This window comes from Miscanthus floridulus, chromosome 17 (genome assembly GCF_019320115.1).
Source record: "Miscanthus floridulus cultivar M001 chromosome 17, ASM1932011v1, whole genome shotgun sequence".
In the NCBI taxonomy this organism is placed as follows: Eukaryota; Viridiplantae; Streptophyta; class Magnoliopsida; order Poales; family Poaceae; genus Miscanthus; species Miscanthus floridulus.
This window is the reverse complement of record NC_089596.1, coordinates 76,399,748-76,415,317: the sequence shown is the minus strand read 5'-3', so window position 1 is coordinate 76,415,317 and position 15,570 is coordinate 76,399,748. Positions and strand designations below refer to the sequence as shown.

The window sequence follows — 15,570 nt, the reverse complement described above, 5'->3', positions numbered from 1 at the left end:
AAAGAGTTATGAAAATCGTAAGTCATTATTGGCTCTGGTACCACCTTATGGTAGAACCACCTAAAATAACACACCTTTAGAGGCGCTTGTCTTCCACTGGACACTAAGCACCCTGAAAGCAAGCTACATCGGACGGTTTCGTCAAGCACATCCCAAGGGAGAACTCGAACAAGCCACGTTTTTCCTCCAGTATCCAATAATGAGAATGAGTTTACAATACTTAGTCCATTTCATACATAAGAGTTCTCAGAAATACATTATTATAATACTAAGTTTAGAGTGCGAAATTTAAACAACGGAACTGAAATAAACTTCTAACGATAAGATACAAGGGTCCGTCTGTGCCCACCAGAAGAATCCTCCACTCAACAGCTACTCCTTAAGCTACACCTGCAACAGGGGTAAATAAACCCTGAGTACGCAATATACTCGCAAGACTTACCTGACTAGTGGGAATAACTTCCTGACTCTAAAAGATATGATAAGCTTTAGGGTTTGCTGGGTTTCCTTTTTGCGAAAAGCCTTACTAGTAGTGAATCCTTATGGATGTTCTTATTAGCGGTCATGATTAGTTCATTTATCTAGCCATTCTATGTAAGCACATGTTCTACTTTCAAGCAAGAGTTGAGCAATCAGATTCATTTTACCATCTTTCATCTTTTAGTTCTTACTACGATGCTAGATCGTAGACAAGTTGTACCGTGTTACACAGCGATTCATGAATTAATGTAGCCTAGCTGGGTACCACAAAACACATGCCCTGCTTGTACCCCAGGCACAAGCAGAAACCAACCCACCATATATATATCCAGTGATCATTCAAAATAAGGGTTATGCACCAGAGCTTGCCTTGGGCAGGTGTGGTGTCAGCTCAGTCAGTCAGTGGCGGCTCCAGAACCTCCTTCTACATGAGGATCTCCTCCTCATACTCCTCGATCACCTCCTCGAACTTATGGTCTCCAATGGTCATGATCTCCACCAACTCATTCTCTACATGAATGCGATGATACAACACTTAGTATTTTAGCAACAACAGCTCCTAAATTAAGAATACACATGGTAACTACTAAGCTAGCTCTAATAACTAAGATACTAATCTAACTATCATCTTCATCAAGTAAAGTGTTGGGTTCAACTAACAAACACCTAGCTTTACAAATGAAGGATATATCTTTATTTCTACTAATGATTTAATGTATATTTCAAACAAAGAGCATTTAACTACCCTTATGTTAAGTCTATTCTAAAGCTACAAAAATTTCAGTGAGCACATAATAATACCATGAAGCTACTATGAAATTTTCAAAGCTACAGCTATCACCATATTGCCATAAAAATTCCTACAATATTTAACCTAATTATATTAAGCACTCTCAAATGATTTAATAGTTCCTGGTATCAACAAATATATATATATATGTCAACTAAATACACCAACAGATAGAGCATAATTTTAGGAACTAACAAAATTAGTTTCATAATTTTTAGATACCTACATGATTTTATATGATTTACCAAAGTACAGATTAGAATTAAAATGAAAAGCTATTTCTATTCTCCACGAAAACGATAAACTCAATTCGGCCCAACGCGGCCCACGCGGCGCAACGCTCGCTTGTGCGAGCGCGTGGCGGCCCACAGGTGAGGTGCAACCCATGCGTGGAGGCGGCCCATGGTGAGGAAGCCTGCGTGCGCCGGGACTCTTGCAAAAATGCTCCTAGACTATGAGCAAAACAACCCGCAGTCCACGTTACTATTTTTATAGACAGCGACTTTGCAATGAAACCCTTAGATCTTTCTCCTCTTTTCAATGGCAAGGTTTTCAACCATCCCTACATGCTCCGATGCGGTGAGTGGTGGCACTAGCGCTTACCCCCACTGACCTATCTATGAGGTCGACGTTGACCTAGGATTCAACGTGAGACGATGGGCGACGGTTGCACGAGCCAGGACACTATTGAGGGACCTCTCCACGATGGTGGGCACCCTATGGCAATGGCAACGGCGTTCAGGCGAGCTGTAGCAACAACAAGGTGGTAGGGGTAGCGGGTGAGCAATGACCATGCACTAGTGACCTTACCGAGAAGCTGGCTCGATCGAAGATGACCCGAGCAAGGCTGGCCATGTGCGTGCTGTGAGGTGAACGACGGACCGCAAAGGCACAGTCGTGTCAACGGTGAGGAGGTGGCACTAGAGCTGCATCTAGTGTGCACACAATGAAGAGGGAGCCAAGGCTAGCTAGTGGTGCAGAGGAATTGACGCGGGATGAAGTGGTGGAGATTGGCCACGATGCGGACGGCGATGGGCCTTAACAGCATGACGATGGGCAAAGCTCCAAAATTAGAGCTCGGTGTGAAGCGAGTCAAGGTAGGGTGCGATCAGCTGGAGAGGGGGCATGAAGGCAAAGACACGAGCATGAAGAATTGATGAGAGGTGCTCGCTCTCTGGCTTCATCATGACATGATGCGACGACGGTAGAAAACAGAGGGAGAAAGAGAGAAAGCGAGAGACGGCGCGACAGGTGGGCTCGGCTTGTTCACGCCTTAGTGGGATGCGAGCGGTGGGCTCGGGAGGCCCATGTGCCAGCACTATGGACCACATGTGCGCATGTCCAACCAGCGTGGCCTATGCATCATAGTGCCATAAATGGCATGACGATGGCGGCTCGCCCACATGTGCACGGTAGAGACGACATGCACAGGGGCGGCAACAACGTAGATGTGCAGCGGACCAGCATAGATGTGACAACGATGCGGCGGCAACGGTGGCATGGCAATGCAAGGAACATCGATAGTGCGGACGCAACAATAGCGCAAGGCAGAGCAGCAGTGCGTGGGGCCAGCAGCTCACTGCAGCCGGCCTCGGCCAAGCCTAGGCAGCTCGACCGGCCAAGTGCGGTGGCATGGTTGATTGTACGGGATGTGACCATGTGCATGGAGTGAGAAGGCCACGCGGTGATCGTGCACCCGGTGCCAACCAACCTGAGACAGTGACACGCACAAATTTTAAAATATTCAACACGACCAAACGGTTGCTTTAAGACCTAAACCATCTTCACCATGCTCAAGATGGCACATGAGACTACCAAATCGAGCTATAACAGTATATCACTCCTTAACCTAATCTCTCACAATAAATTGCTAAACATAGCAGTGTCTAACTGTTGGCAGACTTGAAAAATTCTAAGTTTTTGAGCTGAATTTGATTTCCATTTGTGATTTTTAAGCTAGTGGAAATATTAGCTAGTAATATCATTTTTAACCGTAAGTATTTCATTGTCATCTACAAGGTTTATACGTCAAACTTTATTTAAGTATCACATATATGTTATATAGCATTTTTACTTAATAAAAAATAGTTTTAAACCCTAAGTGATATAACATGACTATCGAATCAACTTTTGTTTCGCATTTTAGTTGATCGTTTTGAGTTACAGAAATTGATCTACACACTTTATCACATGCATTAACACATAAACATGATGCTCATGATATATTTTAGTAAATGATTTATGGTGTAACACCGAGGGTGTTACACCTTGGTTCGTAGCCAGCGGTGAGAGTTCTGGTGCACTAGCGACTCGGTCTACGGCGTAGGGCGCTTGTGCCAGACATGTTTCAGCAACCCCATCGAGGGCCCAACGTCGACGTCGATGGATTCTAGATTGTTGCGAGTCATCATCACCAGCGCTGTCCGAGGAGTACGGCAACCAAATGCCACCGCCCCGTACCGTTGGAGCTTGTGGGTCTCTACTTCAACTGCCTCACGCACGACCACATCATCGCTCAGTGTCGCTCCCTGTCCCGCTGCCTACGCTGTTGGGATATTGGCCATCGGGTCAGGGTGTGCAAGTGTGGTCGTTTGTCGTAGTGCAAGCAAGGCCCTTTGCCGGTGTGCAAGCCTTCATCCTCGGTGGCGCGTCGCCCCAGCCGAAGTGCCTTTGGGGAACATCACCCTGCTGGTCCAAGGCGACCCAGCTTGTTGTCGAAAAGTCATGCCGCGTCGGGTTAGATGCTGACAGTGTCGTCGCTTTGTCATTTGCAGCAATCAACGCGCGCCATCATTATTGCCGCAACAGCACCACAACCGTAGCCTATCGGTATCACCACCTTCGAGTGGTATTGACAACTGTCCCAAGGTCGAGGTCTTCGTCGTCTAGAGGAATGTGGAGCTCGTCGTGTCTAGAGCGAACCTCCCCCTTGTTCTTGTCGCACTCGTTGGTGGAGACTAGCCAGCCATCACGCCGGAGAAGCTCTAGGCACACCTTTCCTCGAGGTTTCGTGTGTCTGTGGGTGCGGCCAAGGTCTGTGCTTGGCTCGAGGGCCCCTTTGCACGCGAATGTCAGCTAGACGACCACTCTAGCATCGCTATGAAGGGAGGCAAAATACAGATGCAAGCGATGCTCCCTGAGCCTGAGCTCGCAATGGACCATTGTTTGGAGGTTCAGCATTGGGACTTCAATCCCTTGCCGGTTAAGGTGGAGGCATGTCTGACCAAAAGGCCACCTCAGGCGGGTCTCACGAGCCAGGCCTTGTCGAAGGTGGCCTAGGCGGTTGACCTATGCCTTTCAGGCCTAAACGAGTGCAGCTCAGGCCAAACCTCACCAAGGCCCTCACTCTTGGAGCTAGAGTAGGCTAGGGGTTCCCCACCCCCGGTCCAGGTCGACTTCCCCGCCAACCAGGAAGGTGTAGACGGAGGAGGCCGAGCCACACCGGTTGTTGATGGCAGTGCGTCTGACGCGACGACCGTTGTAAAGATCGTGATGCCTAAGAGGAGGGTAAATTAGACAACTTAAAATTCTACTTCTAACTATAGCCTCTAATTCCACCTTGTCAAAATCTATACAATAAAGCAATCTATCTAAATGTGTAACTACGATTTTGCTAGGTGTGTTGCTATCTTTACCGTAAAAGAGTTATGCAACCTAGGTTCTAATTCTATCAACTAGCATATCGACCAAGCTAGGAAAATAAAACACACAACCTAGGTACGGAGAATAAATGCGAAAGGTAAAGAGCAAGGTAGAGATGCAAACTCCCTTCGATGACTCTAGTATTCTTACCAAGGCATGGAGAAGCACTCAAGCTTTTCCCTAGTCCTCGTTGGAGCCCCTCGCAAGGGCCAAGCTCCCAATCGATTAACTTCGTAGATAGTTTCAGACCTTCCCCACGCGCAAGTGGGTCTTCGATGTGCCTTCCGACAAGCCTCTTCTGGACCGCTCCCCGCTGTCTTCACTATCAAACTTCCAACCGAACCGCCGCGGACCTTGTTCCCTCCGTACACGGTTGCGGCCACACCATAATCGCATTTGGTGTGATCTCGCAAGAATGCAAGCCCCGCCGAGTATAACAATGGTGCGTGCAAGCACAGGATGATAAGAGGTGTTCAAACCTCGCTAAACACTAGAGCTAAACCTAGACCAAGCGCAAAGCGGTGGTCTAACTAACCTAAGCACTTCGCAAAGCATCTACGCTAATCACTAAATATTTTAAAAAAACATTATACATGTGGAGATCACTAAAATGGTTGTGTTCGGTTGGAAAAGAAGCCGGCTTGTTCGGCTTATTTTTCCAACCGAAATAGTGTTTTTCTCTCACAACATTCTAACATAAACAGTATTTTCTAATATGAACAGTAAATAATTCATACCAGCAGAACACTTATATTTATAGCCACCATTGCAAATAGAGCCGTAGGAAGGATGGAAGCCATTTTCTGCGTACCCGTCGGGCCAATTGCACTGTAGCAGTCCGAAGCTACTGTAGTAACCGCGTGGCAGTAGCCATTGCTGCCGACCGTTGCGTCGCCGCTGCGACTGCCATGTGGGCCAGACCGTCGGATTGGGCCGACGCTGCCCTGTCGGACGGGGCCCACGCCCAAATCCCTCTCGGGATTCATTCTGGAACCCGTCGGACTGTGCCTGTTGTGGTCTGACGCTCCTGTAGCGGCAGGGTCCGACGTCCTGCTCGGTCTCCTTTCTTGCGCGTAAACAGTAACTGTGTCCAGTCCGCCGCCTGCTGCCATGGTCCGACGCTGCTCTCTGGTGCTGCTTCTGCTTCGGTCGGACTGGGCCCAAGATGGTCCGACTCCTTGCCTTGGGCTCCGACGCCTGAGTGCCTGGATACCGCGTGCTCTCTGCCTGATGCGCTGCTTGCTGGATGCTGCATCGATCTGGTCCAATTGGTCTGACGCAATACAAGCCTAATTAAACAAGTACGTACAAATCCTTTGCATGAGCGTGCATGTTCTCTTGCCTGATTTAGAGTCCGGCCCATTTTCTTTTCCTCCCATTTTTTTATTCTTTATTGCATCCGAGTTGGTTCCATTATTCATGGTTAGGACTTGCATATCTCGTAGGTCTTCTACTTAGCTTCAATTGTATTTCTTGAGGTGTTCATTATTGAATCATCACGTTGTCTTTGTCTAAGTTACGTTTGCATCTTATTAGACTATAAATAATCACTCATAAATACGTTAGTCCAATTTGGTCTGATTGATCATCAAACACCAAAATCCAAACTAAATGAGCCAAGGGTCCATTTTTCTTATAGCCGCAACGTCGATTGAGGACTTCATCGCTGCATTCAAGAAGCCGCTCACGATGCCTGTCTTGTCGTCGCCCCCACGACTACGGCTAACCCGGGCGGCCAGAGGGAGCTGGAAGACTCGGAGCTCGTCCCCAAGAGGAGCGCTAGGCTCGCCACCAAGTGCAGGAACAGGGAACAGAAGCCGGAGGCTCAGGCGCGGAAGGTGATGATGAAACATCTGGGGCTCGAGGTGAAGACTGAGCTACCTGATGAGGCCTCCTTTGAGGAATTCCAGGCCGCCTTCACCATCCCCCTGTCGACGTCGACGCGGGAAGCCATGAAGGTCCTCTTTCCGGGTAGGAACCAGCGGGCCTAGACGCTCGCTTTTGTCTTGCCAATTTGGTCGCAAAACACCTTTGCTATGTAATTTCTTTAAGTGAATCCAGTAGCTAGGTGGTATGGTGTGCGTTGTGTCACGAAGGCTCATCGCTTGCGTGATCGCGCATGGATGTATTGTTAACTTTTTTCCTCTTAATGAAAAACGGGTGAATGGCCCGATCACCAAAAGAATTAACCACCAGACAGTGATATATCATTACCAGGTCATAGCTTGATTTGGAAGTGATATTAAAACATCACTATCGAGTTTGAATGTTTGAATACGTAAGTAGTTACTCCGATCCATTCCAAATTGTAAGTATTTCTAACTTTTTTTTAGATATGCAGCTTTTACTATGCATATATATATATATATATGTGTGTGTGTGTGTGTGTGTGTGTGTGTGTGTGTGTGTGTGTGTGTGTGTGTGTGTGTCTTAAAAAATAAACAATTTGGAATAGAGTACTACACACATAATATAAATTGTCACTACATAAAATATATTTTGAAACATATGAATCATGAGCCTAGTTTTGTATTGTTAAAAAATAGGCTAGTTAGTGCAAACTAAATTGACAAAAAAGACAGATCTGACTACACATCTCCTGGAAGATTTTTTGCTTATTGTCTTCCACTTTTTCGGTCAATCAAAACTTGCCAACTAACATGTCACACTGTTTACACCAAAATTTGATAATTTTATTACCAATGGAAGTCTATGAAAGAAAGCCGATGATTTGAACAATATTGAGTCGAAGACGGAAAAAATCATATACATCACCGTTGCCAAGTACGAAAGCTTATTTAATATTTGGCAAGGAGCGACACACAAAATGCATCACGTAAGACTGTCTCCAACAATCCAAACCCATATACGAGTGGATTGGGTAGCCTATAGTGAATGGGTGCATGACCCAAAACTCTCCTTTTCCAACAGCCCACGCATACTCCATCGCGAGCCCCGACTTCATCGCCCCCATCCCAATCTCCGACGAGTCCGCCGCCCTGGAAGATGAGCCCTCGAACCATCCTCCACCAGCTGCCCCCTCTCTCCTCTGCTACTGCCAGCAAGGCGAGCCCTCGAACCTTCCAGTTCCACTCCATCCATCGCCGCCCTCCTCCTAAGCACCTGAAACAAGAGCAGCGGCAACCGCCGCCAACAAGTAGAGACGGCTACGGCGGCACCCGCGCGCGCCCTCCTGACGATGCGGCGAGCCACACTCCCGCTTGCGCTCGGGCTCTCCCTCGTCGCCCTCTTCACGGCCCAACTCCTTCTTCTTCCACGGCGCCGCTGCCGGCCCCGCGCGCGACGCCCACGCCCTCGTGCCACCGCTCTGCCCCGCATTCCGCACCCGCCTCGCCACCGAATCGGGTGGAATCTGAGGGGGTATGGGGTCGCCGGGTGCGGGGAGCAGCGGCAGCCACGAGTGCTCCTTCAAGATCTTCCTCATCGGGGACTCGGGCGTCGGCAAGAGCAGCCTCCTCGTCAGCTTCGTCGCCGCCTCCCACCTCGACGGCGACATCGCCCCCACCATCGGTACGCATGGCATCCGTCGCCAAGCCATGCCTCTGCTGCGCTCCACCTCCACCCCGTCGCTTGCTGTCCCTCCTTCAACCATGATGGGAGCCTCCAGATTTGGGTCACGATGGAGAGAGCACGCTAATTTGGGTTCCCTCTCTCCTACACAAAATGGGTTTCTCTTTTGCCTGCTCCGTTGGAGACCATTTTTCACTGTGCATAATGCATTTTGGGTATGGGTCACCGTATGCCAAGGCTGTTGGAGACAGTCTGAGACTTGCTGGGTGGCTCGGGATGCTTGTACGTGTGAATTAAAGGAAGCTAGCCGGACTCCATATGTGTGTAACGTTACTTGCCTTAGTTTTGATGGTGTATCTCCAAATATAAATCGCAGTCTAGAAACAGCACGTTGATATTCAAAAGGAAAACATACCGATTTAATTATCATTGGAAAGTGCATACTTATAGCCGGGTAGAAGCAAGCAAGATGGTCAAGTTAATGTACGTGTACATGGTTTGGTGAACGAATATATGCCTTGCAACCATGGCCATGTAAAATACTATATGGAGGAACTTTGCTTGAGACTTCACAGCCGGTACTGGAGATGGATGACGTATACTGATCGGTTTTTGGCAGAATACAGTATATCTAGGGATTGACCAGGGTGGATTTCGGACTCTGTCCACGTACAGCATGAACGGCGTCGGTGTGGTTCCCGGATAATTGAAGGAAATAATAGGCAAAGTAAAATCCACCCATGGAAGGACACGTACCAGACAAAGATATGGGTCGGACCAAGAAGCTTTATTAACAGGAGCTCTACAAAAGAAAAATTAAAGTCCTTATATCTTATAATATCTAAATCTTGCTAGGAAAGTTTGTATGTGATATTGTCGTAGTTGTTCCGGAGTTATCAGCTCAAGCTCAGGGTATAAATATAAACTCCCGGCTATTATGAAAAACACATAATCAATCAAATACCAGTTATTTACTTTTTCGGCTCTGACCAACCCTTAGGAGTAGGAGTAGAGTAGATCTCGGTGAGTTCTTCAGCAAGTACGGCTGCATCGATCCGGTCGACCTGCACTGCTTGTCTGTAAGTACCGTCATGGCTTATACATCTGTTCGTACGGCTGCATCGATCCGGTCGACCTCCACTGCGACTCTGGTATAAGTTAGTTATTGACTCTTATCTAGTTCAAGTACGGCTGCATCGATCCGGTCGACCTCCACTGCTCGAACTAGATTAAGGTCAAGTTATCGGCTCTATCTAAGGGTGACGCTTCTTCAGATAGATTCATTAAGTAACTGATATTGCTTATTGCTTCCACTATTTATTTAATTACAGCAATATCACTTCGTCCGATTGGGATTGATCTAGATCGATCTTATATCTTTTTTAACCTATCGTTTGTTAATCTAAACTGATCTAATCTGTATTTTAAACGATGAGTTATGTTTTATCGGCTGTTTTATATCAATCTTGATCGTGCATAGCGTGCGGTTAAGGCATGTCTGATTTTGAGTAGATCTATTGACTAGCGAAAATCGTTTCATAGCCCGTTATCACAACCTGTGTGATTCTGCCTCACATCCCACTGTTAGCACCGTGGAGTGAGGATCGTTATTTGGTAGATTTGTTCCTAAGATGGCATGACCTTAACTGTGTGCTATGCCTGAATCGACTGTTTTAGCCAATATCGAGTGTTTTCACGAACAGTTCGCATCATGAGATCGTTGAAGTAGCGATAGGTTGAAAGATGTGTTAGCCCCATAATCTTATTATTGTATTACGGCCTGCATGATTCTGCCTCATGCCCCACTGATATTAGTAATAAGGTAGGGTCGTCGAGTCTATTGTTATTTCTACGGTCTGCATGATTCTGCCTCATGCCCCACTGCTCATAGCGATAGATAAGATCTAATATGTTCATTAGATTTACCTCTATTAAATGGTTGAATGATGATAAATTATTTTTTTATATAAAAAGGGGTTCAGTTACTCGCAGTCATTGGCTTAGCATGAACTAATTAATATTGATATCCTTTTACCAGCGACCAATATTTGTTTAAAGAATGATATTTATCCTGAACGATAATCGATTCCTCTTGCACAACCTCATGAGCTTTAACCGATTTATTCTTATGAATATGCTGTAATCGACTATTTAGTCAATCTCCTTTCATATTGGCTCTCAGAGCCGCACATTCGGGACTGTCTGGTAACACCGGTATGTTCCGCCCTTAATTATTGATGAACTTTCTCTTCTCGTCAATTACAGGGTCAAATTGACTGGTACGTCTCGGGAGGATTACGCAGGATCGACCACCCCTGCGCTGAAGCTAGACGGATCTCCAGCTCCATTGAGCGGACCCTTCCAGCTTACTCGTGTGTCCTCGACACGGGACGAAATTCCGTATCGACACACACATCACAAACAAAACAACAAAAAATATGCCACATATACGTGCCATGACAGCTTCTGGAAGAGTTTGATGTTTGTTATCTTCCACTTTCAGATGAGGAAAATGCAACACATAGATACGGCAAAGCTACAGCATACAAATACGGCACAGTGACAGCACGACAATAAATAAATAAAAACGAAGATACAACACATAGATACGGCACAGCTACAGGCTACAGCATACAAATATGGCACAGCGACAGCACAGATACAGTGTGTGTGAGTATGCAGGAAAAAGAATGAGGTGCAACTGATGCATCAATCGGTCCATCGATATGCTGCACCCTGGCCAAAGCGCACACTGGAACCAACGCACCATGGCATGCCATTAAAGGACCTGCCGCTGCCGCTTATGCTGCAAGACGGCCACCGGGCACCGGCCACCGGCGAGGCTCGTGCGCCGATCCGTCCGTGTAGCTGCAGGCAGAGAGGAGCAAGCAACCCAGCGGAGACGACAAGCGGAAGCAACGCGCGCAAAAAACGAAACGGCGCGGTGGACGCGCCCGCCTGTGGACATGCACATCCATCCGTGTTAATCTTGAGCACGAATCCTAACAAAAGCGGAAGAAAACAGAAACAAGAATCTGCTGGCAGATATTTAGAAATCCCGTAAAAATTATCATATTTAAAAGAAGTGAAACACGGTCCACGTCACAACAAACAAGGGATGATGCAGCCCATGTGAGCGTTATGCAGACTGCGAGCCGCAGCGCATTTGAGATTGCGGTCAAGGAACGACAATACATTGGGCCGAACGGCATTGTCGAAGGCCATGGACTCGCTGAGGCCCATCACCGCAGTACACCACGATCTAGCTGGCCAGATCCCAAGCGGATTGCTAGTGGAGTAAGGATGGCAACGGGCCTGTTTCCCGTTTCCCGTTTCCCCCTGGGGAATTACCCTATGGCCTGTTCGTTTGATTTACAATCGTGGATTGGAGAGGGAAAAAGGGGGATTAAGAGGGATTTTGGCTTGTTGACGATCAAATTCCTCTCAATCCCCTCCAATCCACTTAGGGTTGCTGGGGCAATTATGATGGGACAGACAAGCAGGTGTCGGCAGGTAGCTAGGGCTGCTTTCCTGACGAGAATCGCACATAAAAAAGAGAGTAAAGTTCATTTAGAGCCCCTCAAACTTATTTGTGTGATCTCTAAACTTGCAAATTGTTGACCATGTAGGTCATCAAACTTGTATGATTATGTAGTTTATGTCCTTAAACTTGTTTATCTATATCATCTTAGTTCCTAAACTCCCTAATCATTCATTTAGGTTCTCAATCTTTGTTTGAATCTCACCGCCAGTCCAAATGGGTGTAGACCCGTGCTTGTATGATGTGTGGCAAGCTAACATCTAGAGCCCACATGTCAGCGCCATTTCTCTAATCTCTCTACTGAGCTCCCTCTCTCCTACCATCCTCTCTCTTCCCATGGCAGGCGTGCCGCCTTAGACCCTCATGGCTAAAACACCTCCCCAAGCCACGCCAACCTCGTCGGTTCGCCATCAACCTCGGTTGTGCCTCCCAAAGCCACGCGTGCCCCTGAGTTGTGTGCTCACGAGAGAAGAAAGAGATGATATAGGAGAGAGGGTAGATATGAGGGAGTAGGGAGATGGAGATAACATGCGGGTGCTCACGAGAGAAGAGAAAGATGATATAGGAGAGAGGGAGCTCATGGGAAAGAGACGAGGGAGGAGGGAGATGGAGCCGGCATATAGGCCCCAAATGTCAGCATATGGGGACATGCCTGATCCATTTGAACGGGTTCTAAGACCGAACATAGATTGAGGATATATAAATCTAAACAGACGATTTGCCAATTCAGGGGTTAGGATGACACAAGTAAATAAGTTTACGGACCTAAACAAACAATTTGCAAATATAGGAACCAAAGATGATACTGCTGAGCAAGTTTGAAAATCTAAATAGGCGATACAGACGATTTTTTTAGCATCTTAACGACTTCAAATGAAAAAACTCAAAACTAGAAAGTTGTAGATCTCGTTGAGATCTATAATTTTTATATAAAATTTATTTTCATTTAATTCCACAAAAAAATATGATTTGATATGATTAATATATCTTAAAAAAATCATAATTTTTTGCGGAATTAAATGAAAATAAATTTTATATGAAAATTATAGATCACGACGAGATCTACAACTTTCTAGTTTTGAGTTTTTTCATTCGAAGTCGTTAAGATACTCAAAAAAAATTAATAACATATTTAGACTTAAGGGTATTTTCGTCTTTTCACACCTGTAGTTTGACGACGTTAAAGCCCAAACTGACAGAATTGACATGGAGGACACGAAAAAGTTAGAGTAGTAACGCTAAAGACCGCTGAATTTTTTTAGAGACACACAAGAGATTACGATCTTTTATAATGACACACAAGAAAGCCTCAATAAGCCTAAACAAACGATTTGCAAATATAGTAACCAAAGATGATACAGCTGAGAAGTTTAAAAATCTAAATGGACGATACGGACGATTTATGAGTTTATAGATCAGGATGACCCATCCAAGCGTGATGACCGGTATGGACTTTTATACTGTTCACTCAGATCCTTTACGTGGCTTATAAATTGACTGATGTTGTTTTATTGTAAGAAAAAAAAACAATGTATCACAACCAATAAACATGGCTGATGCGATAACACGATCAAACAAACAACGTGTTTACTCTAGAAAAGTTAATACTCAAATCGTTGCACAAATATCTGCATCAGGCCCTAACGCCTTTACAGCACGAGAACGTGCGCACCATCACATCGCATGCATGCTTGCGCCATTCGCCCAAGAGCACGAACACGCCCCACGGCCCACGCCCCCCGCCCCCATAGCCATCCAGCCCACTGCCCACTAGTAGATTATATAGACTATAACCAGTACGGGGGTTGTGATTGGTTGTACTCAGGAGGCGCTCGGTGCACTTAACCGTGGCGCTCGGTGCACTTAACCGTGTTTGATGTCTGCCTCGCATTCTTTATCTGTTCCGTCTTGTTCATCTTCGTCGCTTCGTCCGGCGTGGATCCGTCTTGTCGATTCTCACGCAATACAGAGACCCATGCGTCATATATTTAAAACTCCCGTCTATACGAGACCAAGAACAGAGCCAAACAAACATAACTGGATCCACAATTTGAGCATGCATCTCACCGAACCGACTCTGCGTCCCGGCTCCCCGTAACCAATTCAACCAATCCCCCCTACATACGCGTTACAATGCAATATCAAGATCGCCCGCGAACTAGCTTTGCAGTTGCAGGTATATATACGATCGAGGCGACGTCGACGAACATTATTGGCTTGCGCGAGGTTCAGAGGCACGGGGACGGAGGGCAGAAGAGGCCTCCGCGGGGTGCCCAGAGGTCGGCGAAGGCGGTGAGGATGAGCGGGTGGTGGCGCGGCGAGTTGAGTGCCAGAAACTGTTGCAGCAATGCGTTCAGGTCCTCCCACGCGTACATCTCCTTCTCCGTCACCATCTCCACCATCGACTCGCGGAAGTCCTCGTACGGCGCCGCGGACTCCACCGCCACCGCCACCGCCACCGCCGCCGTCTCCTCCCCCAGCGCTGCTGCACGCGCTGCCGCCCTCCCGCACGTGCTCCTCCTCCGCTGCCGGCGCCGCCGCCGCCTCTGACGCGTTGCGTGTTCGGCGGCGTCGTCGACCTCGTAGACGGCGTTGGCGTTGGCGTTTGCGGCGTGCGTCGCTGGGCCCCACGACGGGTGGTGGTGGTCCAGCGACGAGAAGGTCGTCGTGGCGGCGGTGGTGATGGAGGCGGACGACGCGAAGCCCGTGGTGGCCGATGACGACCAGCAAGACGACGACGAGGCGTGCGTAGACGACTTGGGCTTGCCGACGACGCCGCGCGCGAGGGACTTGAGCGACGAGATGAGGGAGCTGATGAGCAGCCTCCGCGCGCGGCAGTTGCAGCCGACGTCCACCACCACGGGCGGCTGCTCGAACCTGCTGCCGCCGCCACCCCGCCGACTCCAACCACCACCCGCCAGCGACATGGTGGCGGCTAAGGCTAGTACCTTGCTCTCCTAGCGCCTAGCGCGCACGCTCGCGATGCAAGAAAGATCAGTCGATCTCACTCGTTGGAGCTGGCCTCAGGCCTCGCTTGGCTTGGCGCGCCTTGTTTGTGAGTTGTGACTTGTGAGGGAGCGGCCGGCTTAAATGGTGGAGCCAAGTAGCCAACTAGTGATGGAGGCCTCTGGAGCTGGAGAATTTTATTTTAATTTTAACATTTTTTAAAAACTAATTTTAAATCTAAGATGGTCGGATTTTTTTTAAAAAAAACTAATATTTTTTGTCGCGCCTATTGCCCTGGCGTGGTCAAATGCCTGTGCCGCGTTATGCATGGTGACGTGGCATAGGGCCGACGTGGCGGTAACCGGAATCGCTGACCACTGACGAGGCAGGGCCTGCCGCGCCACCTATCTTGACGCGGCACTGCCGTGTCCTGATCCGTGGCGCGGCAGAGTCGAATAAATATCGCGAGCGAGCCCCCCGCCCGTATGCACCCTTGCTCGCTCGCCCGCCACCAGCCGCACGCGCCCCGTCGCCGCGCAGCGCGTCAAGGCCGCCCGCTACTAAGGTACCTCTCTCTCGATTTCATGTTATTTTGATTATTATTGTTTTAAGATAATTAGTAATATATGATAGTTAGTGT

The 15,570-nt window shown here is 47.8% G+C and overlaps 1 protein-coding gene across 1 annotated transcript; it reads right to left on the bottom strand.

The window, feature by feature from the left end:
• Positions 1-13,962: 13,962 nt before the first annotated feature.
• Positions 13,963-15,023, bottom strand: LOC136514838 (transcription repressor OFP8-like). Its single transcript, XM_066508543.1, has one exon. It carries the CDS (start codon positions 14,909-14,911, stop codon positions 14,213-14,215), a length of 699 nt encoding a protein of 232 aa, XP_066364640.1. The 5' UTR covers positions 14,912-15,023; the 3' UTR covers positions 13,963-14,212.
• Positions 15,024-15,570: the final 547 nt, after the last annotated feature.

Bases quoted from the DNA above. Each gene is read 5' to 3' on its own strand.
- LOC136514838 (XM_066508543.1), bottom strand. From the start codon at position 14,911: ATGTCGCTGGCGGGTGGTGGTTGGAGTCGGCGGGGTGGCGGCGGCAGC.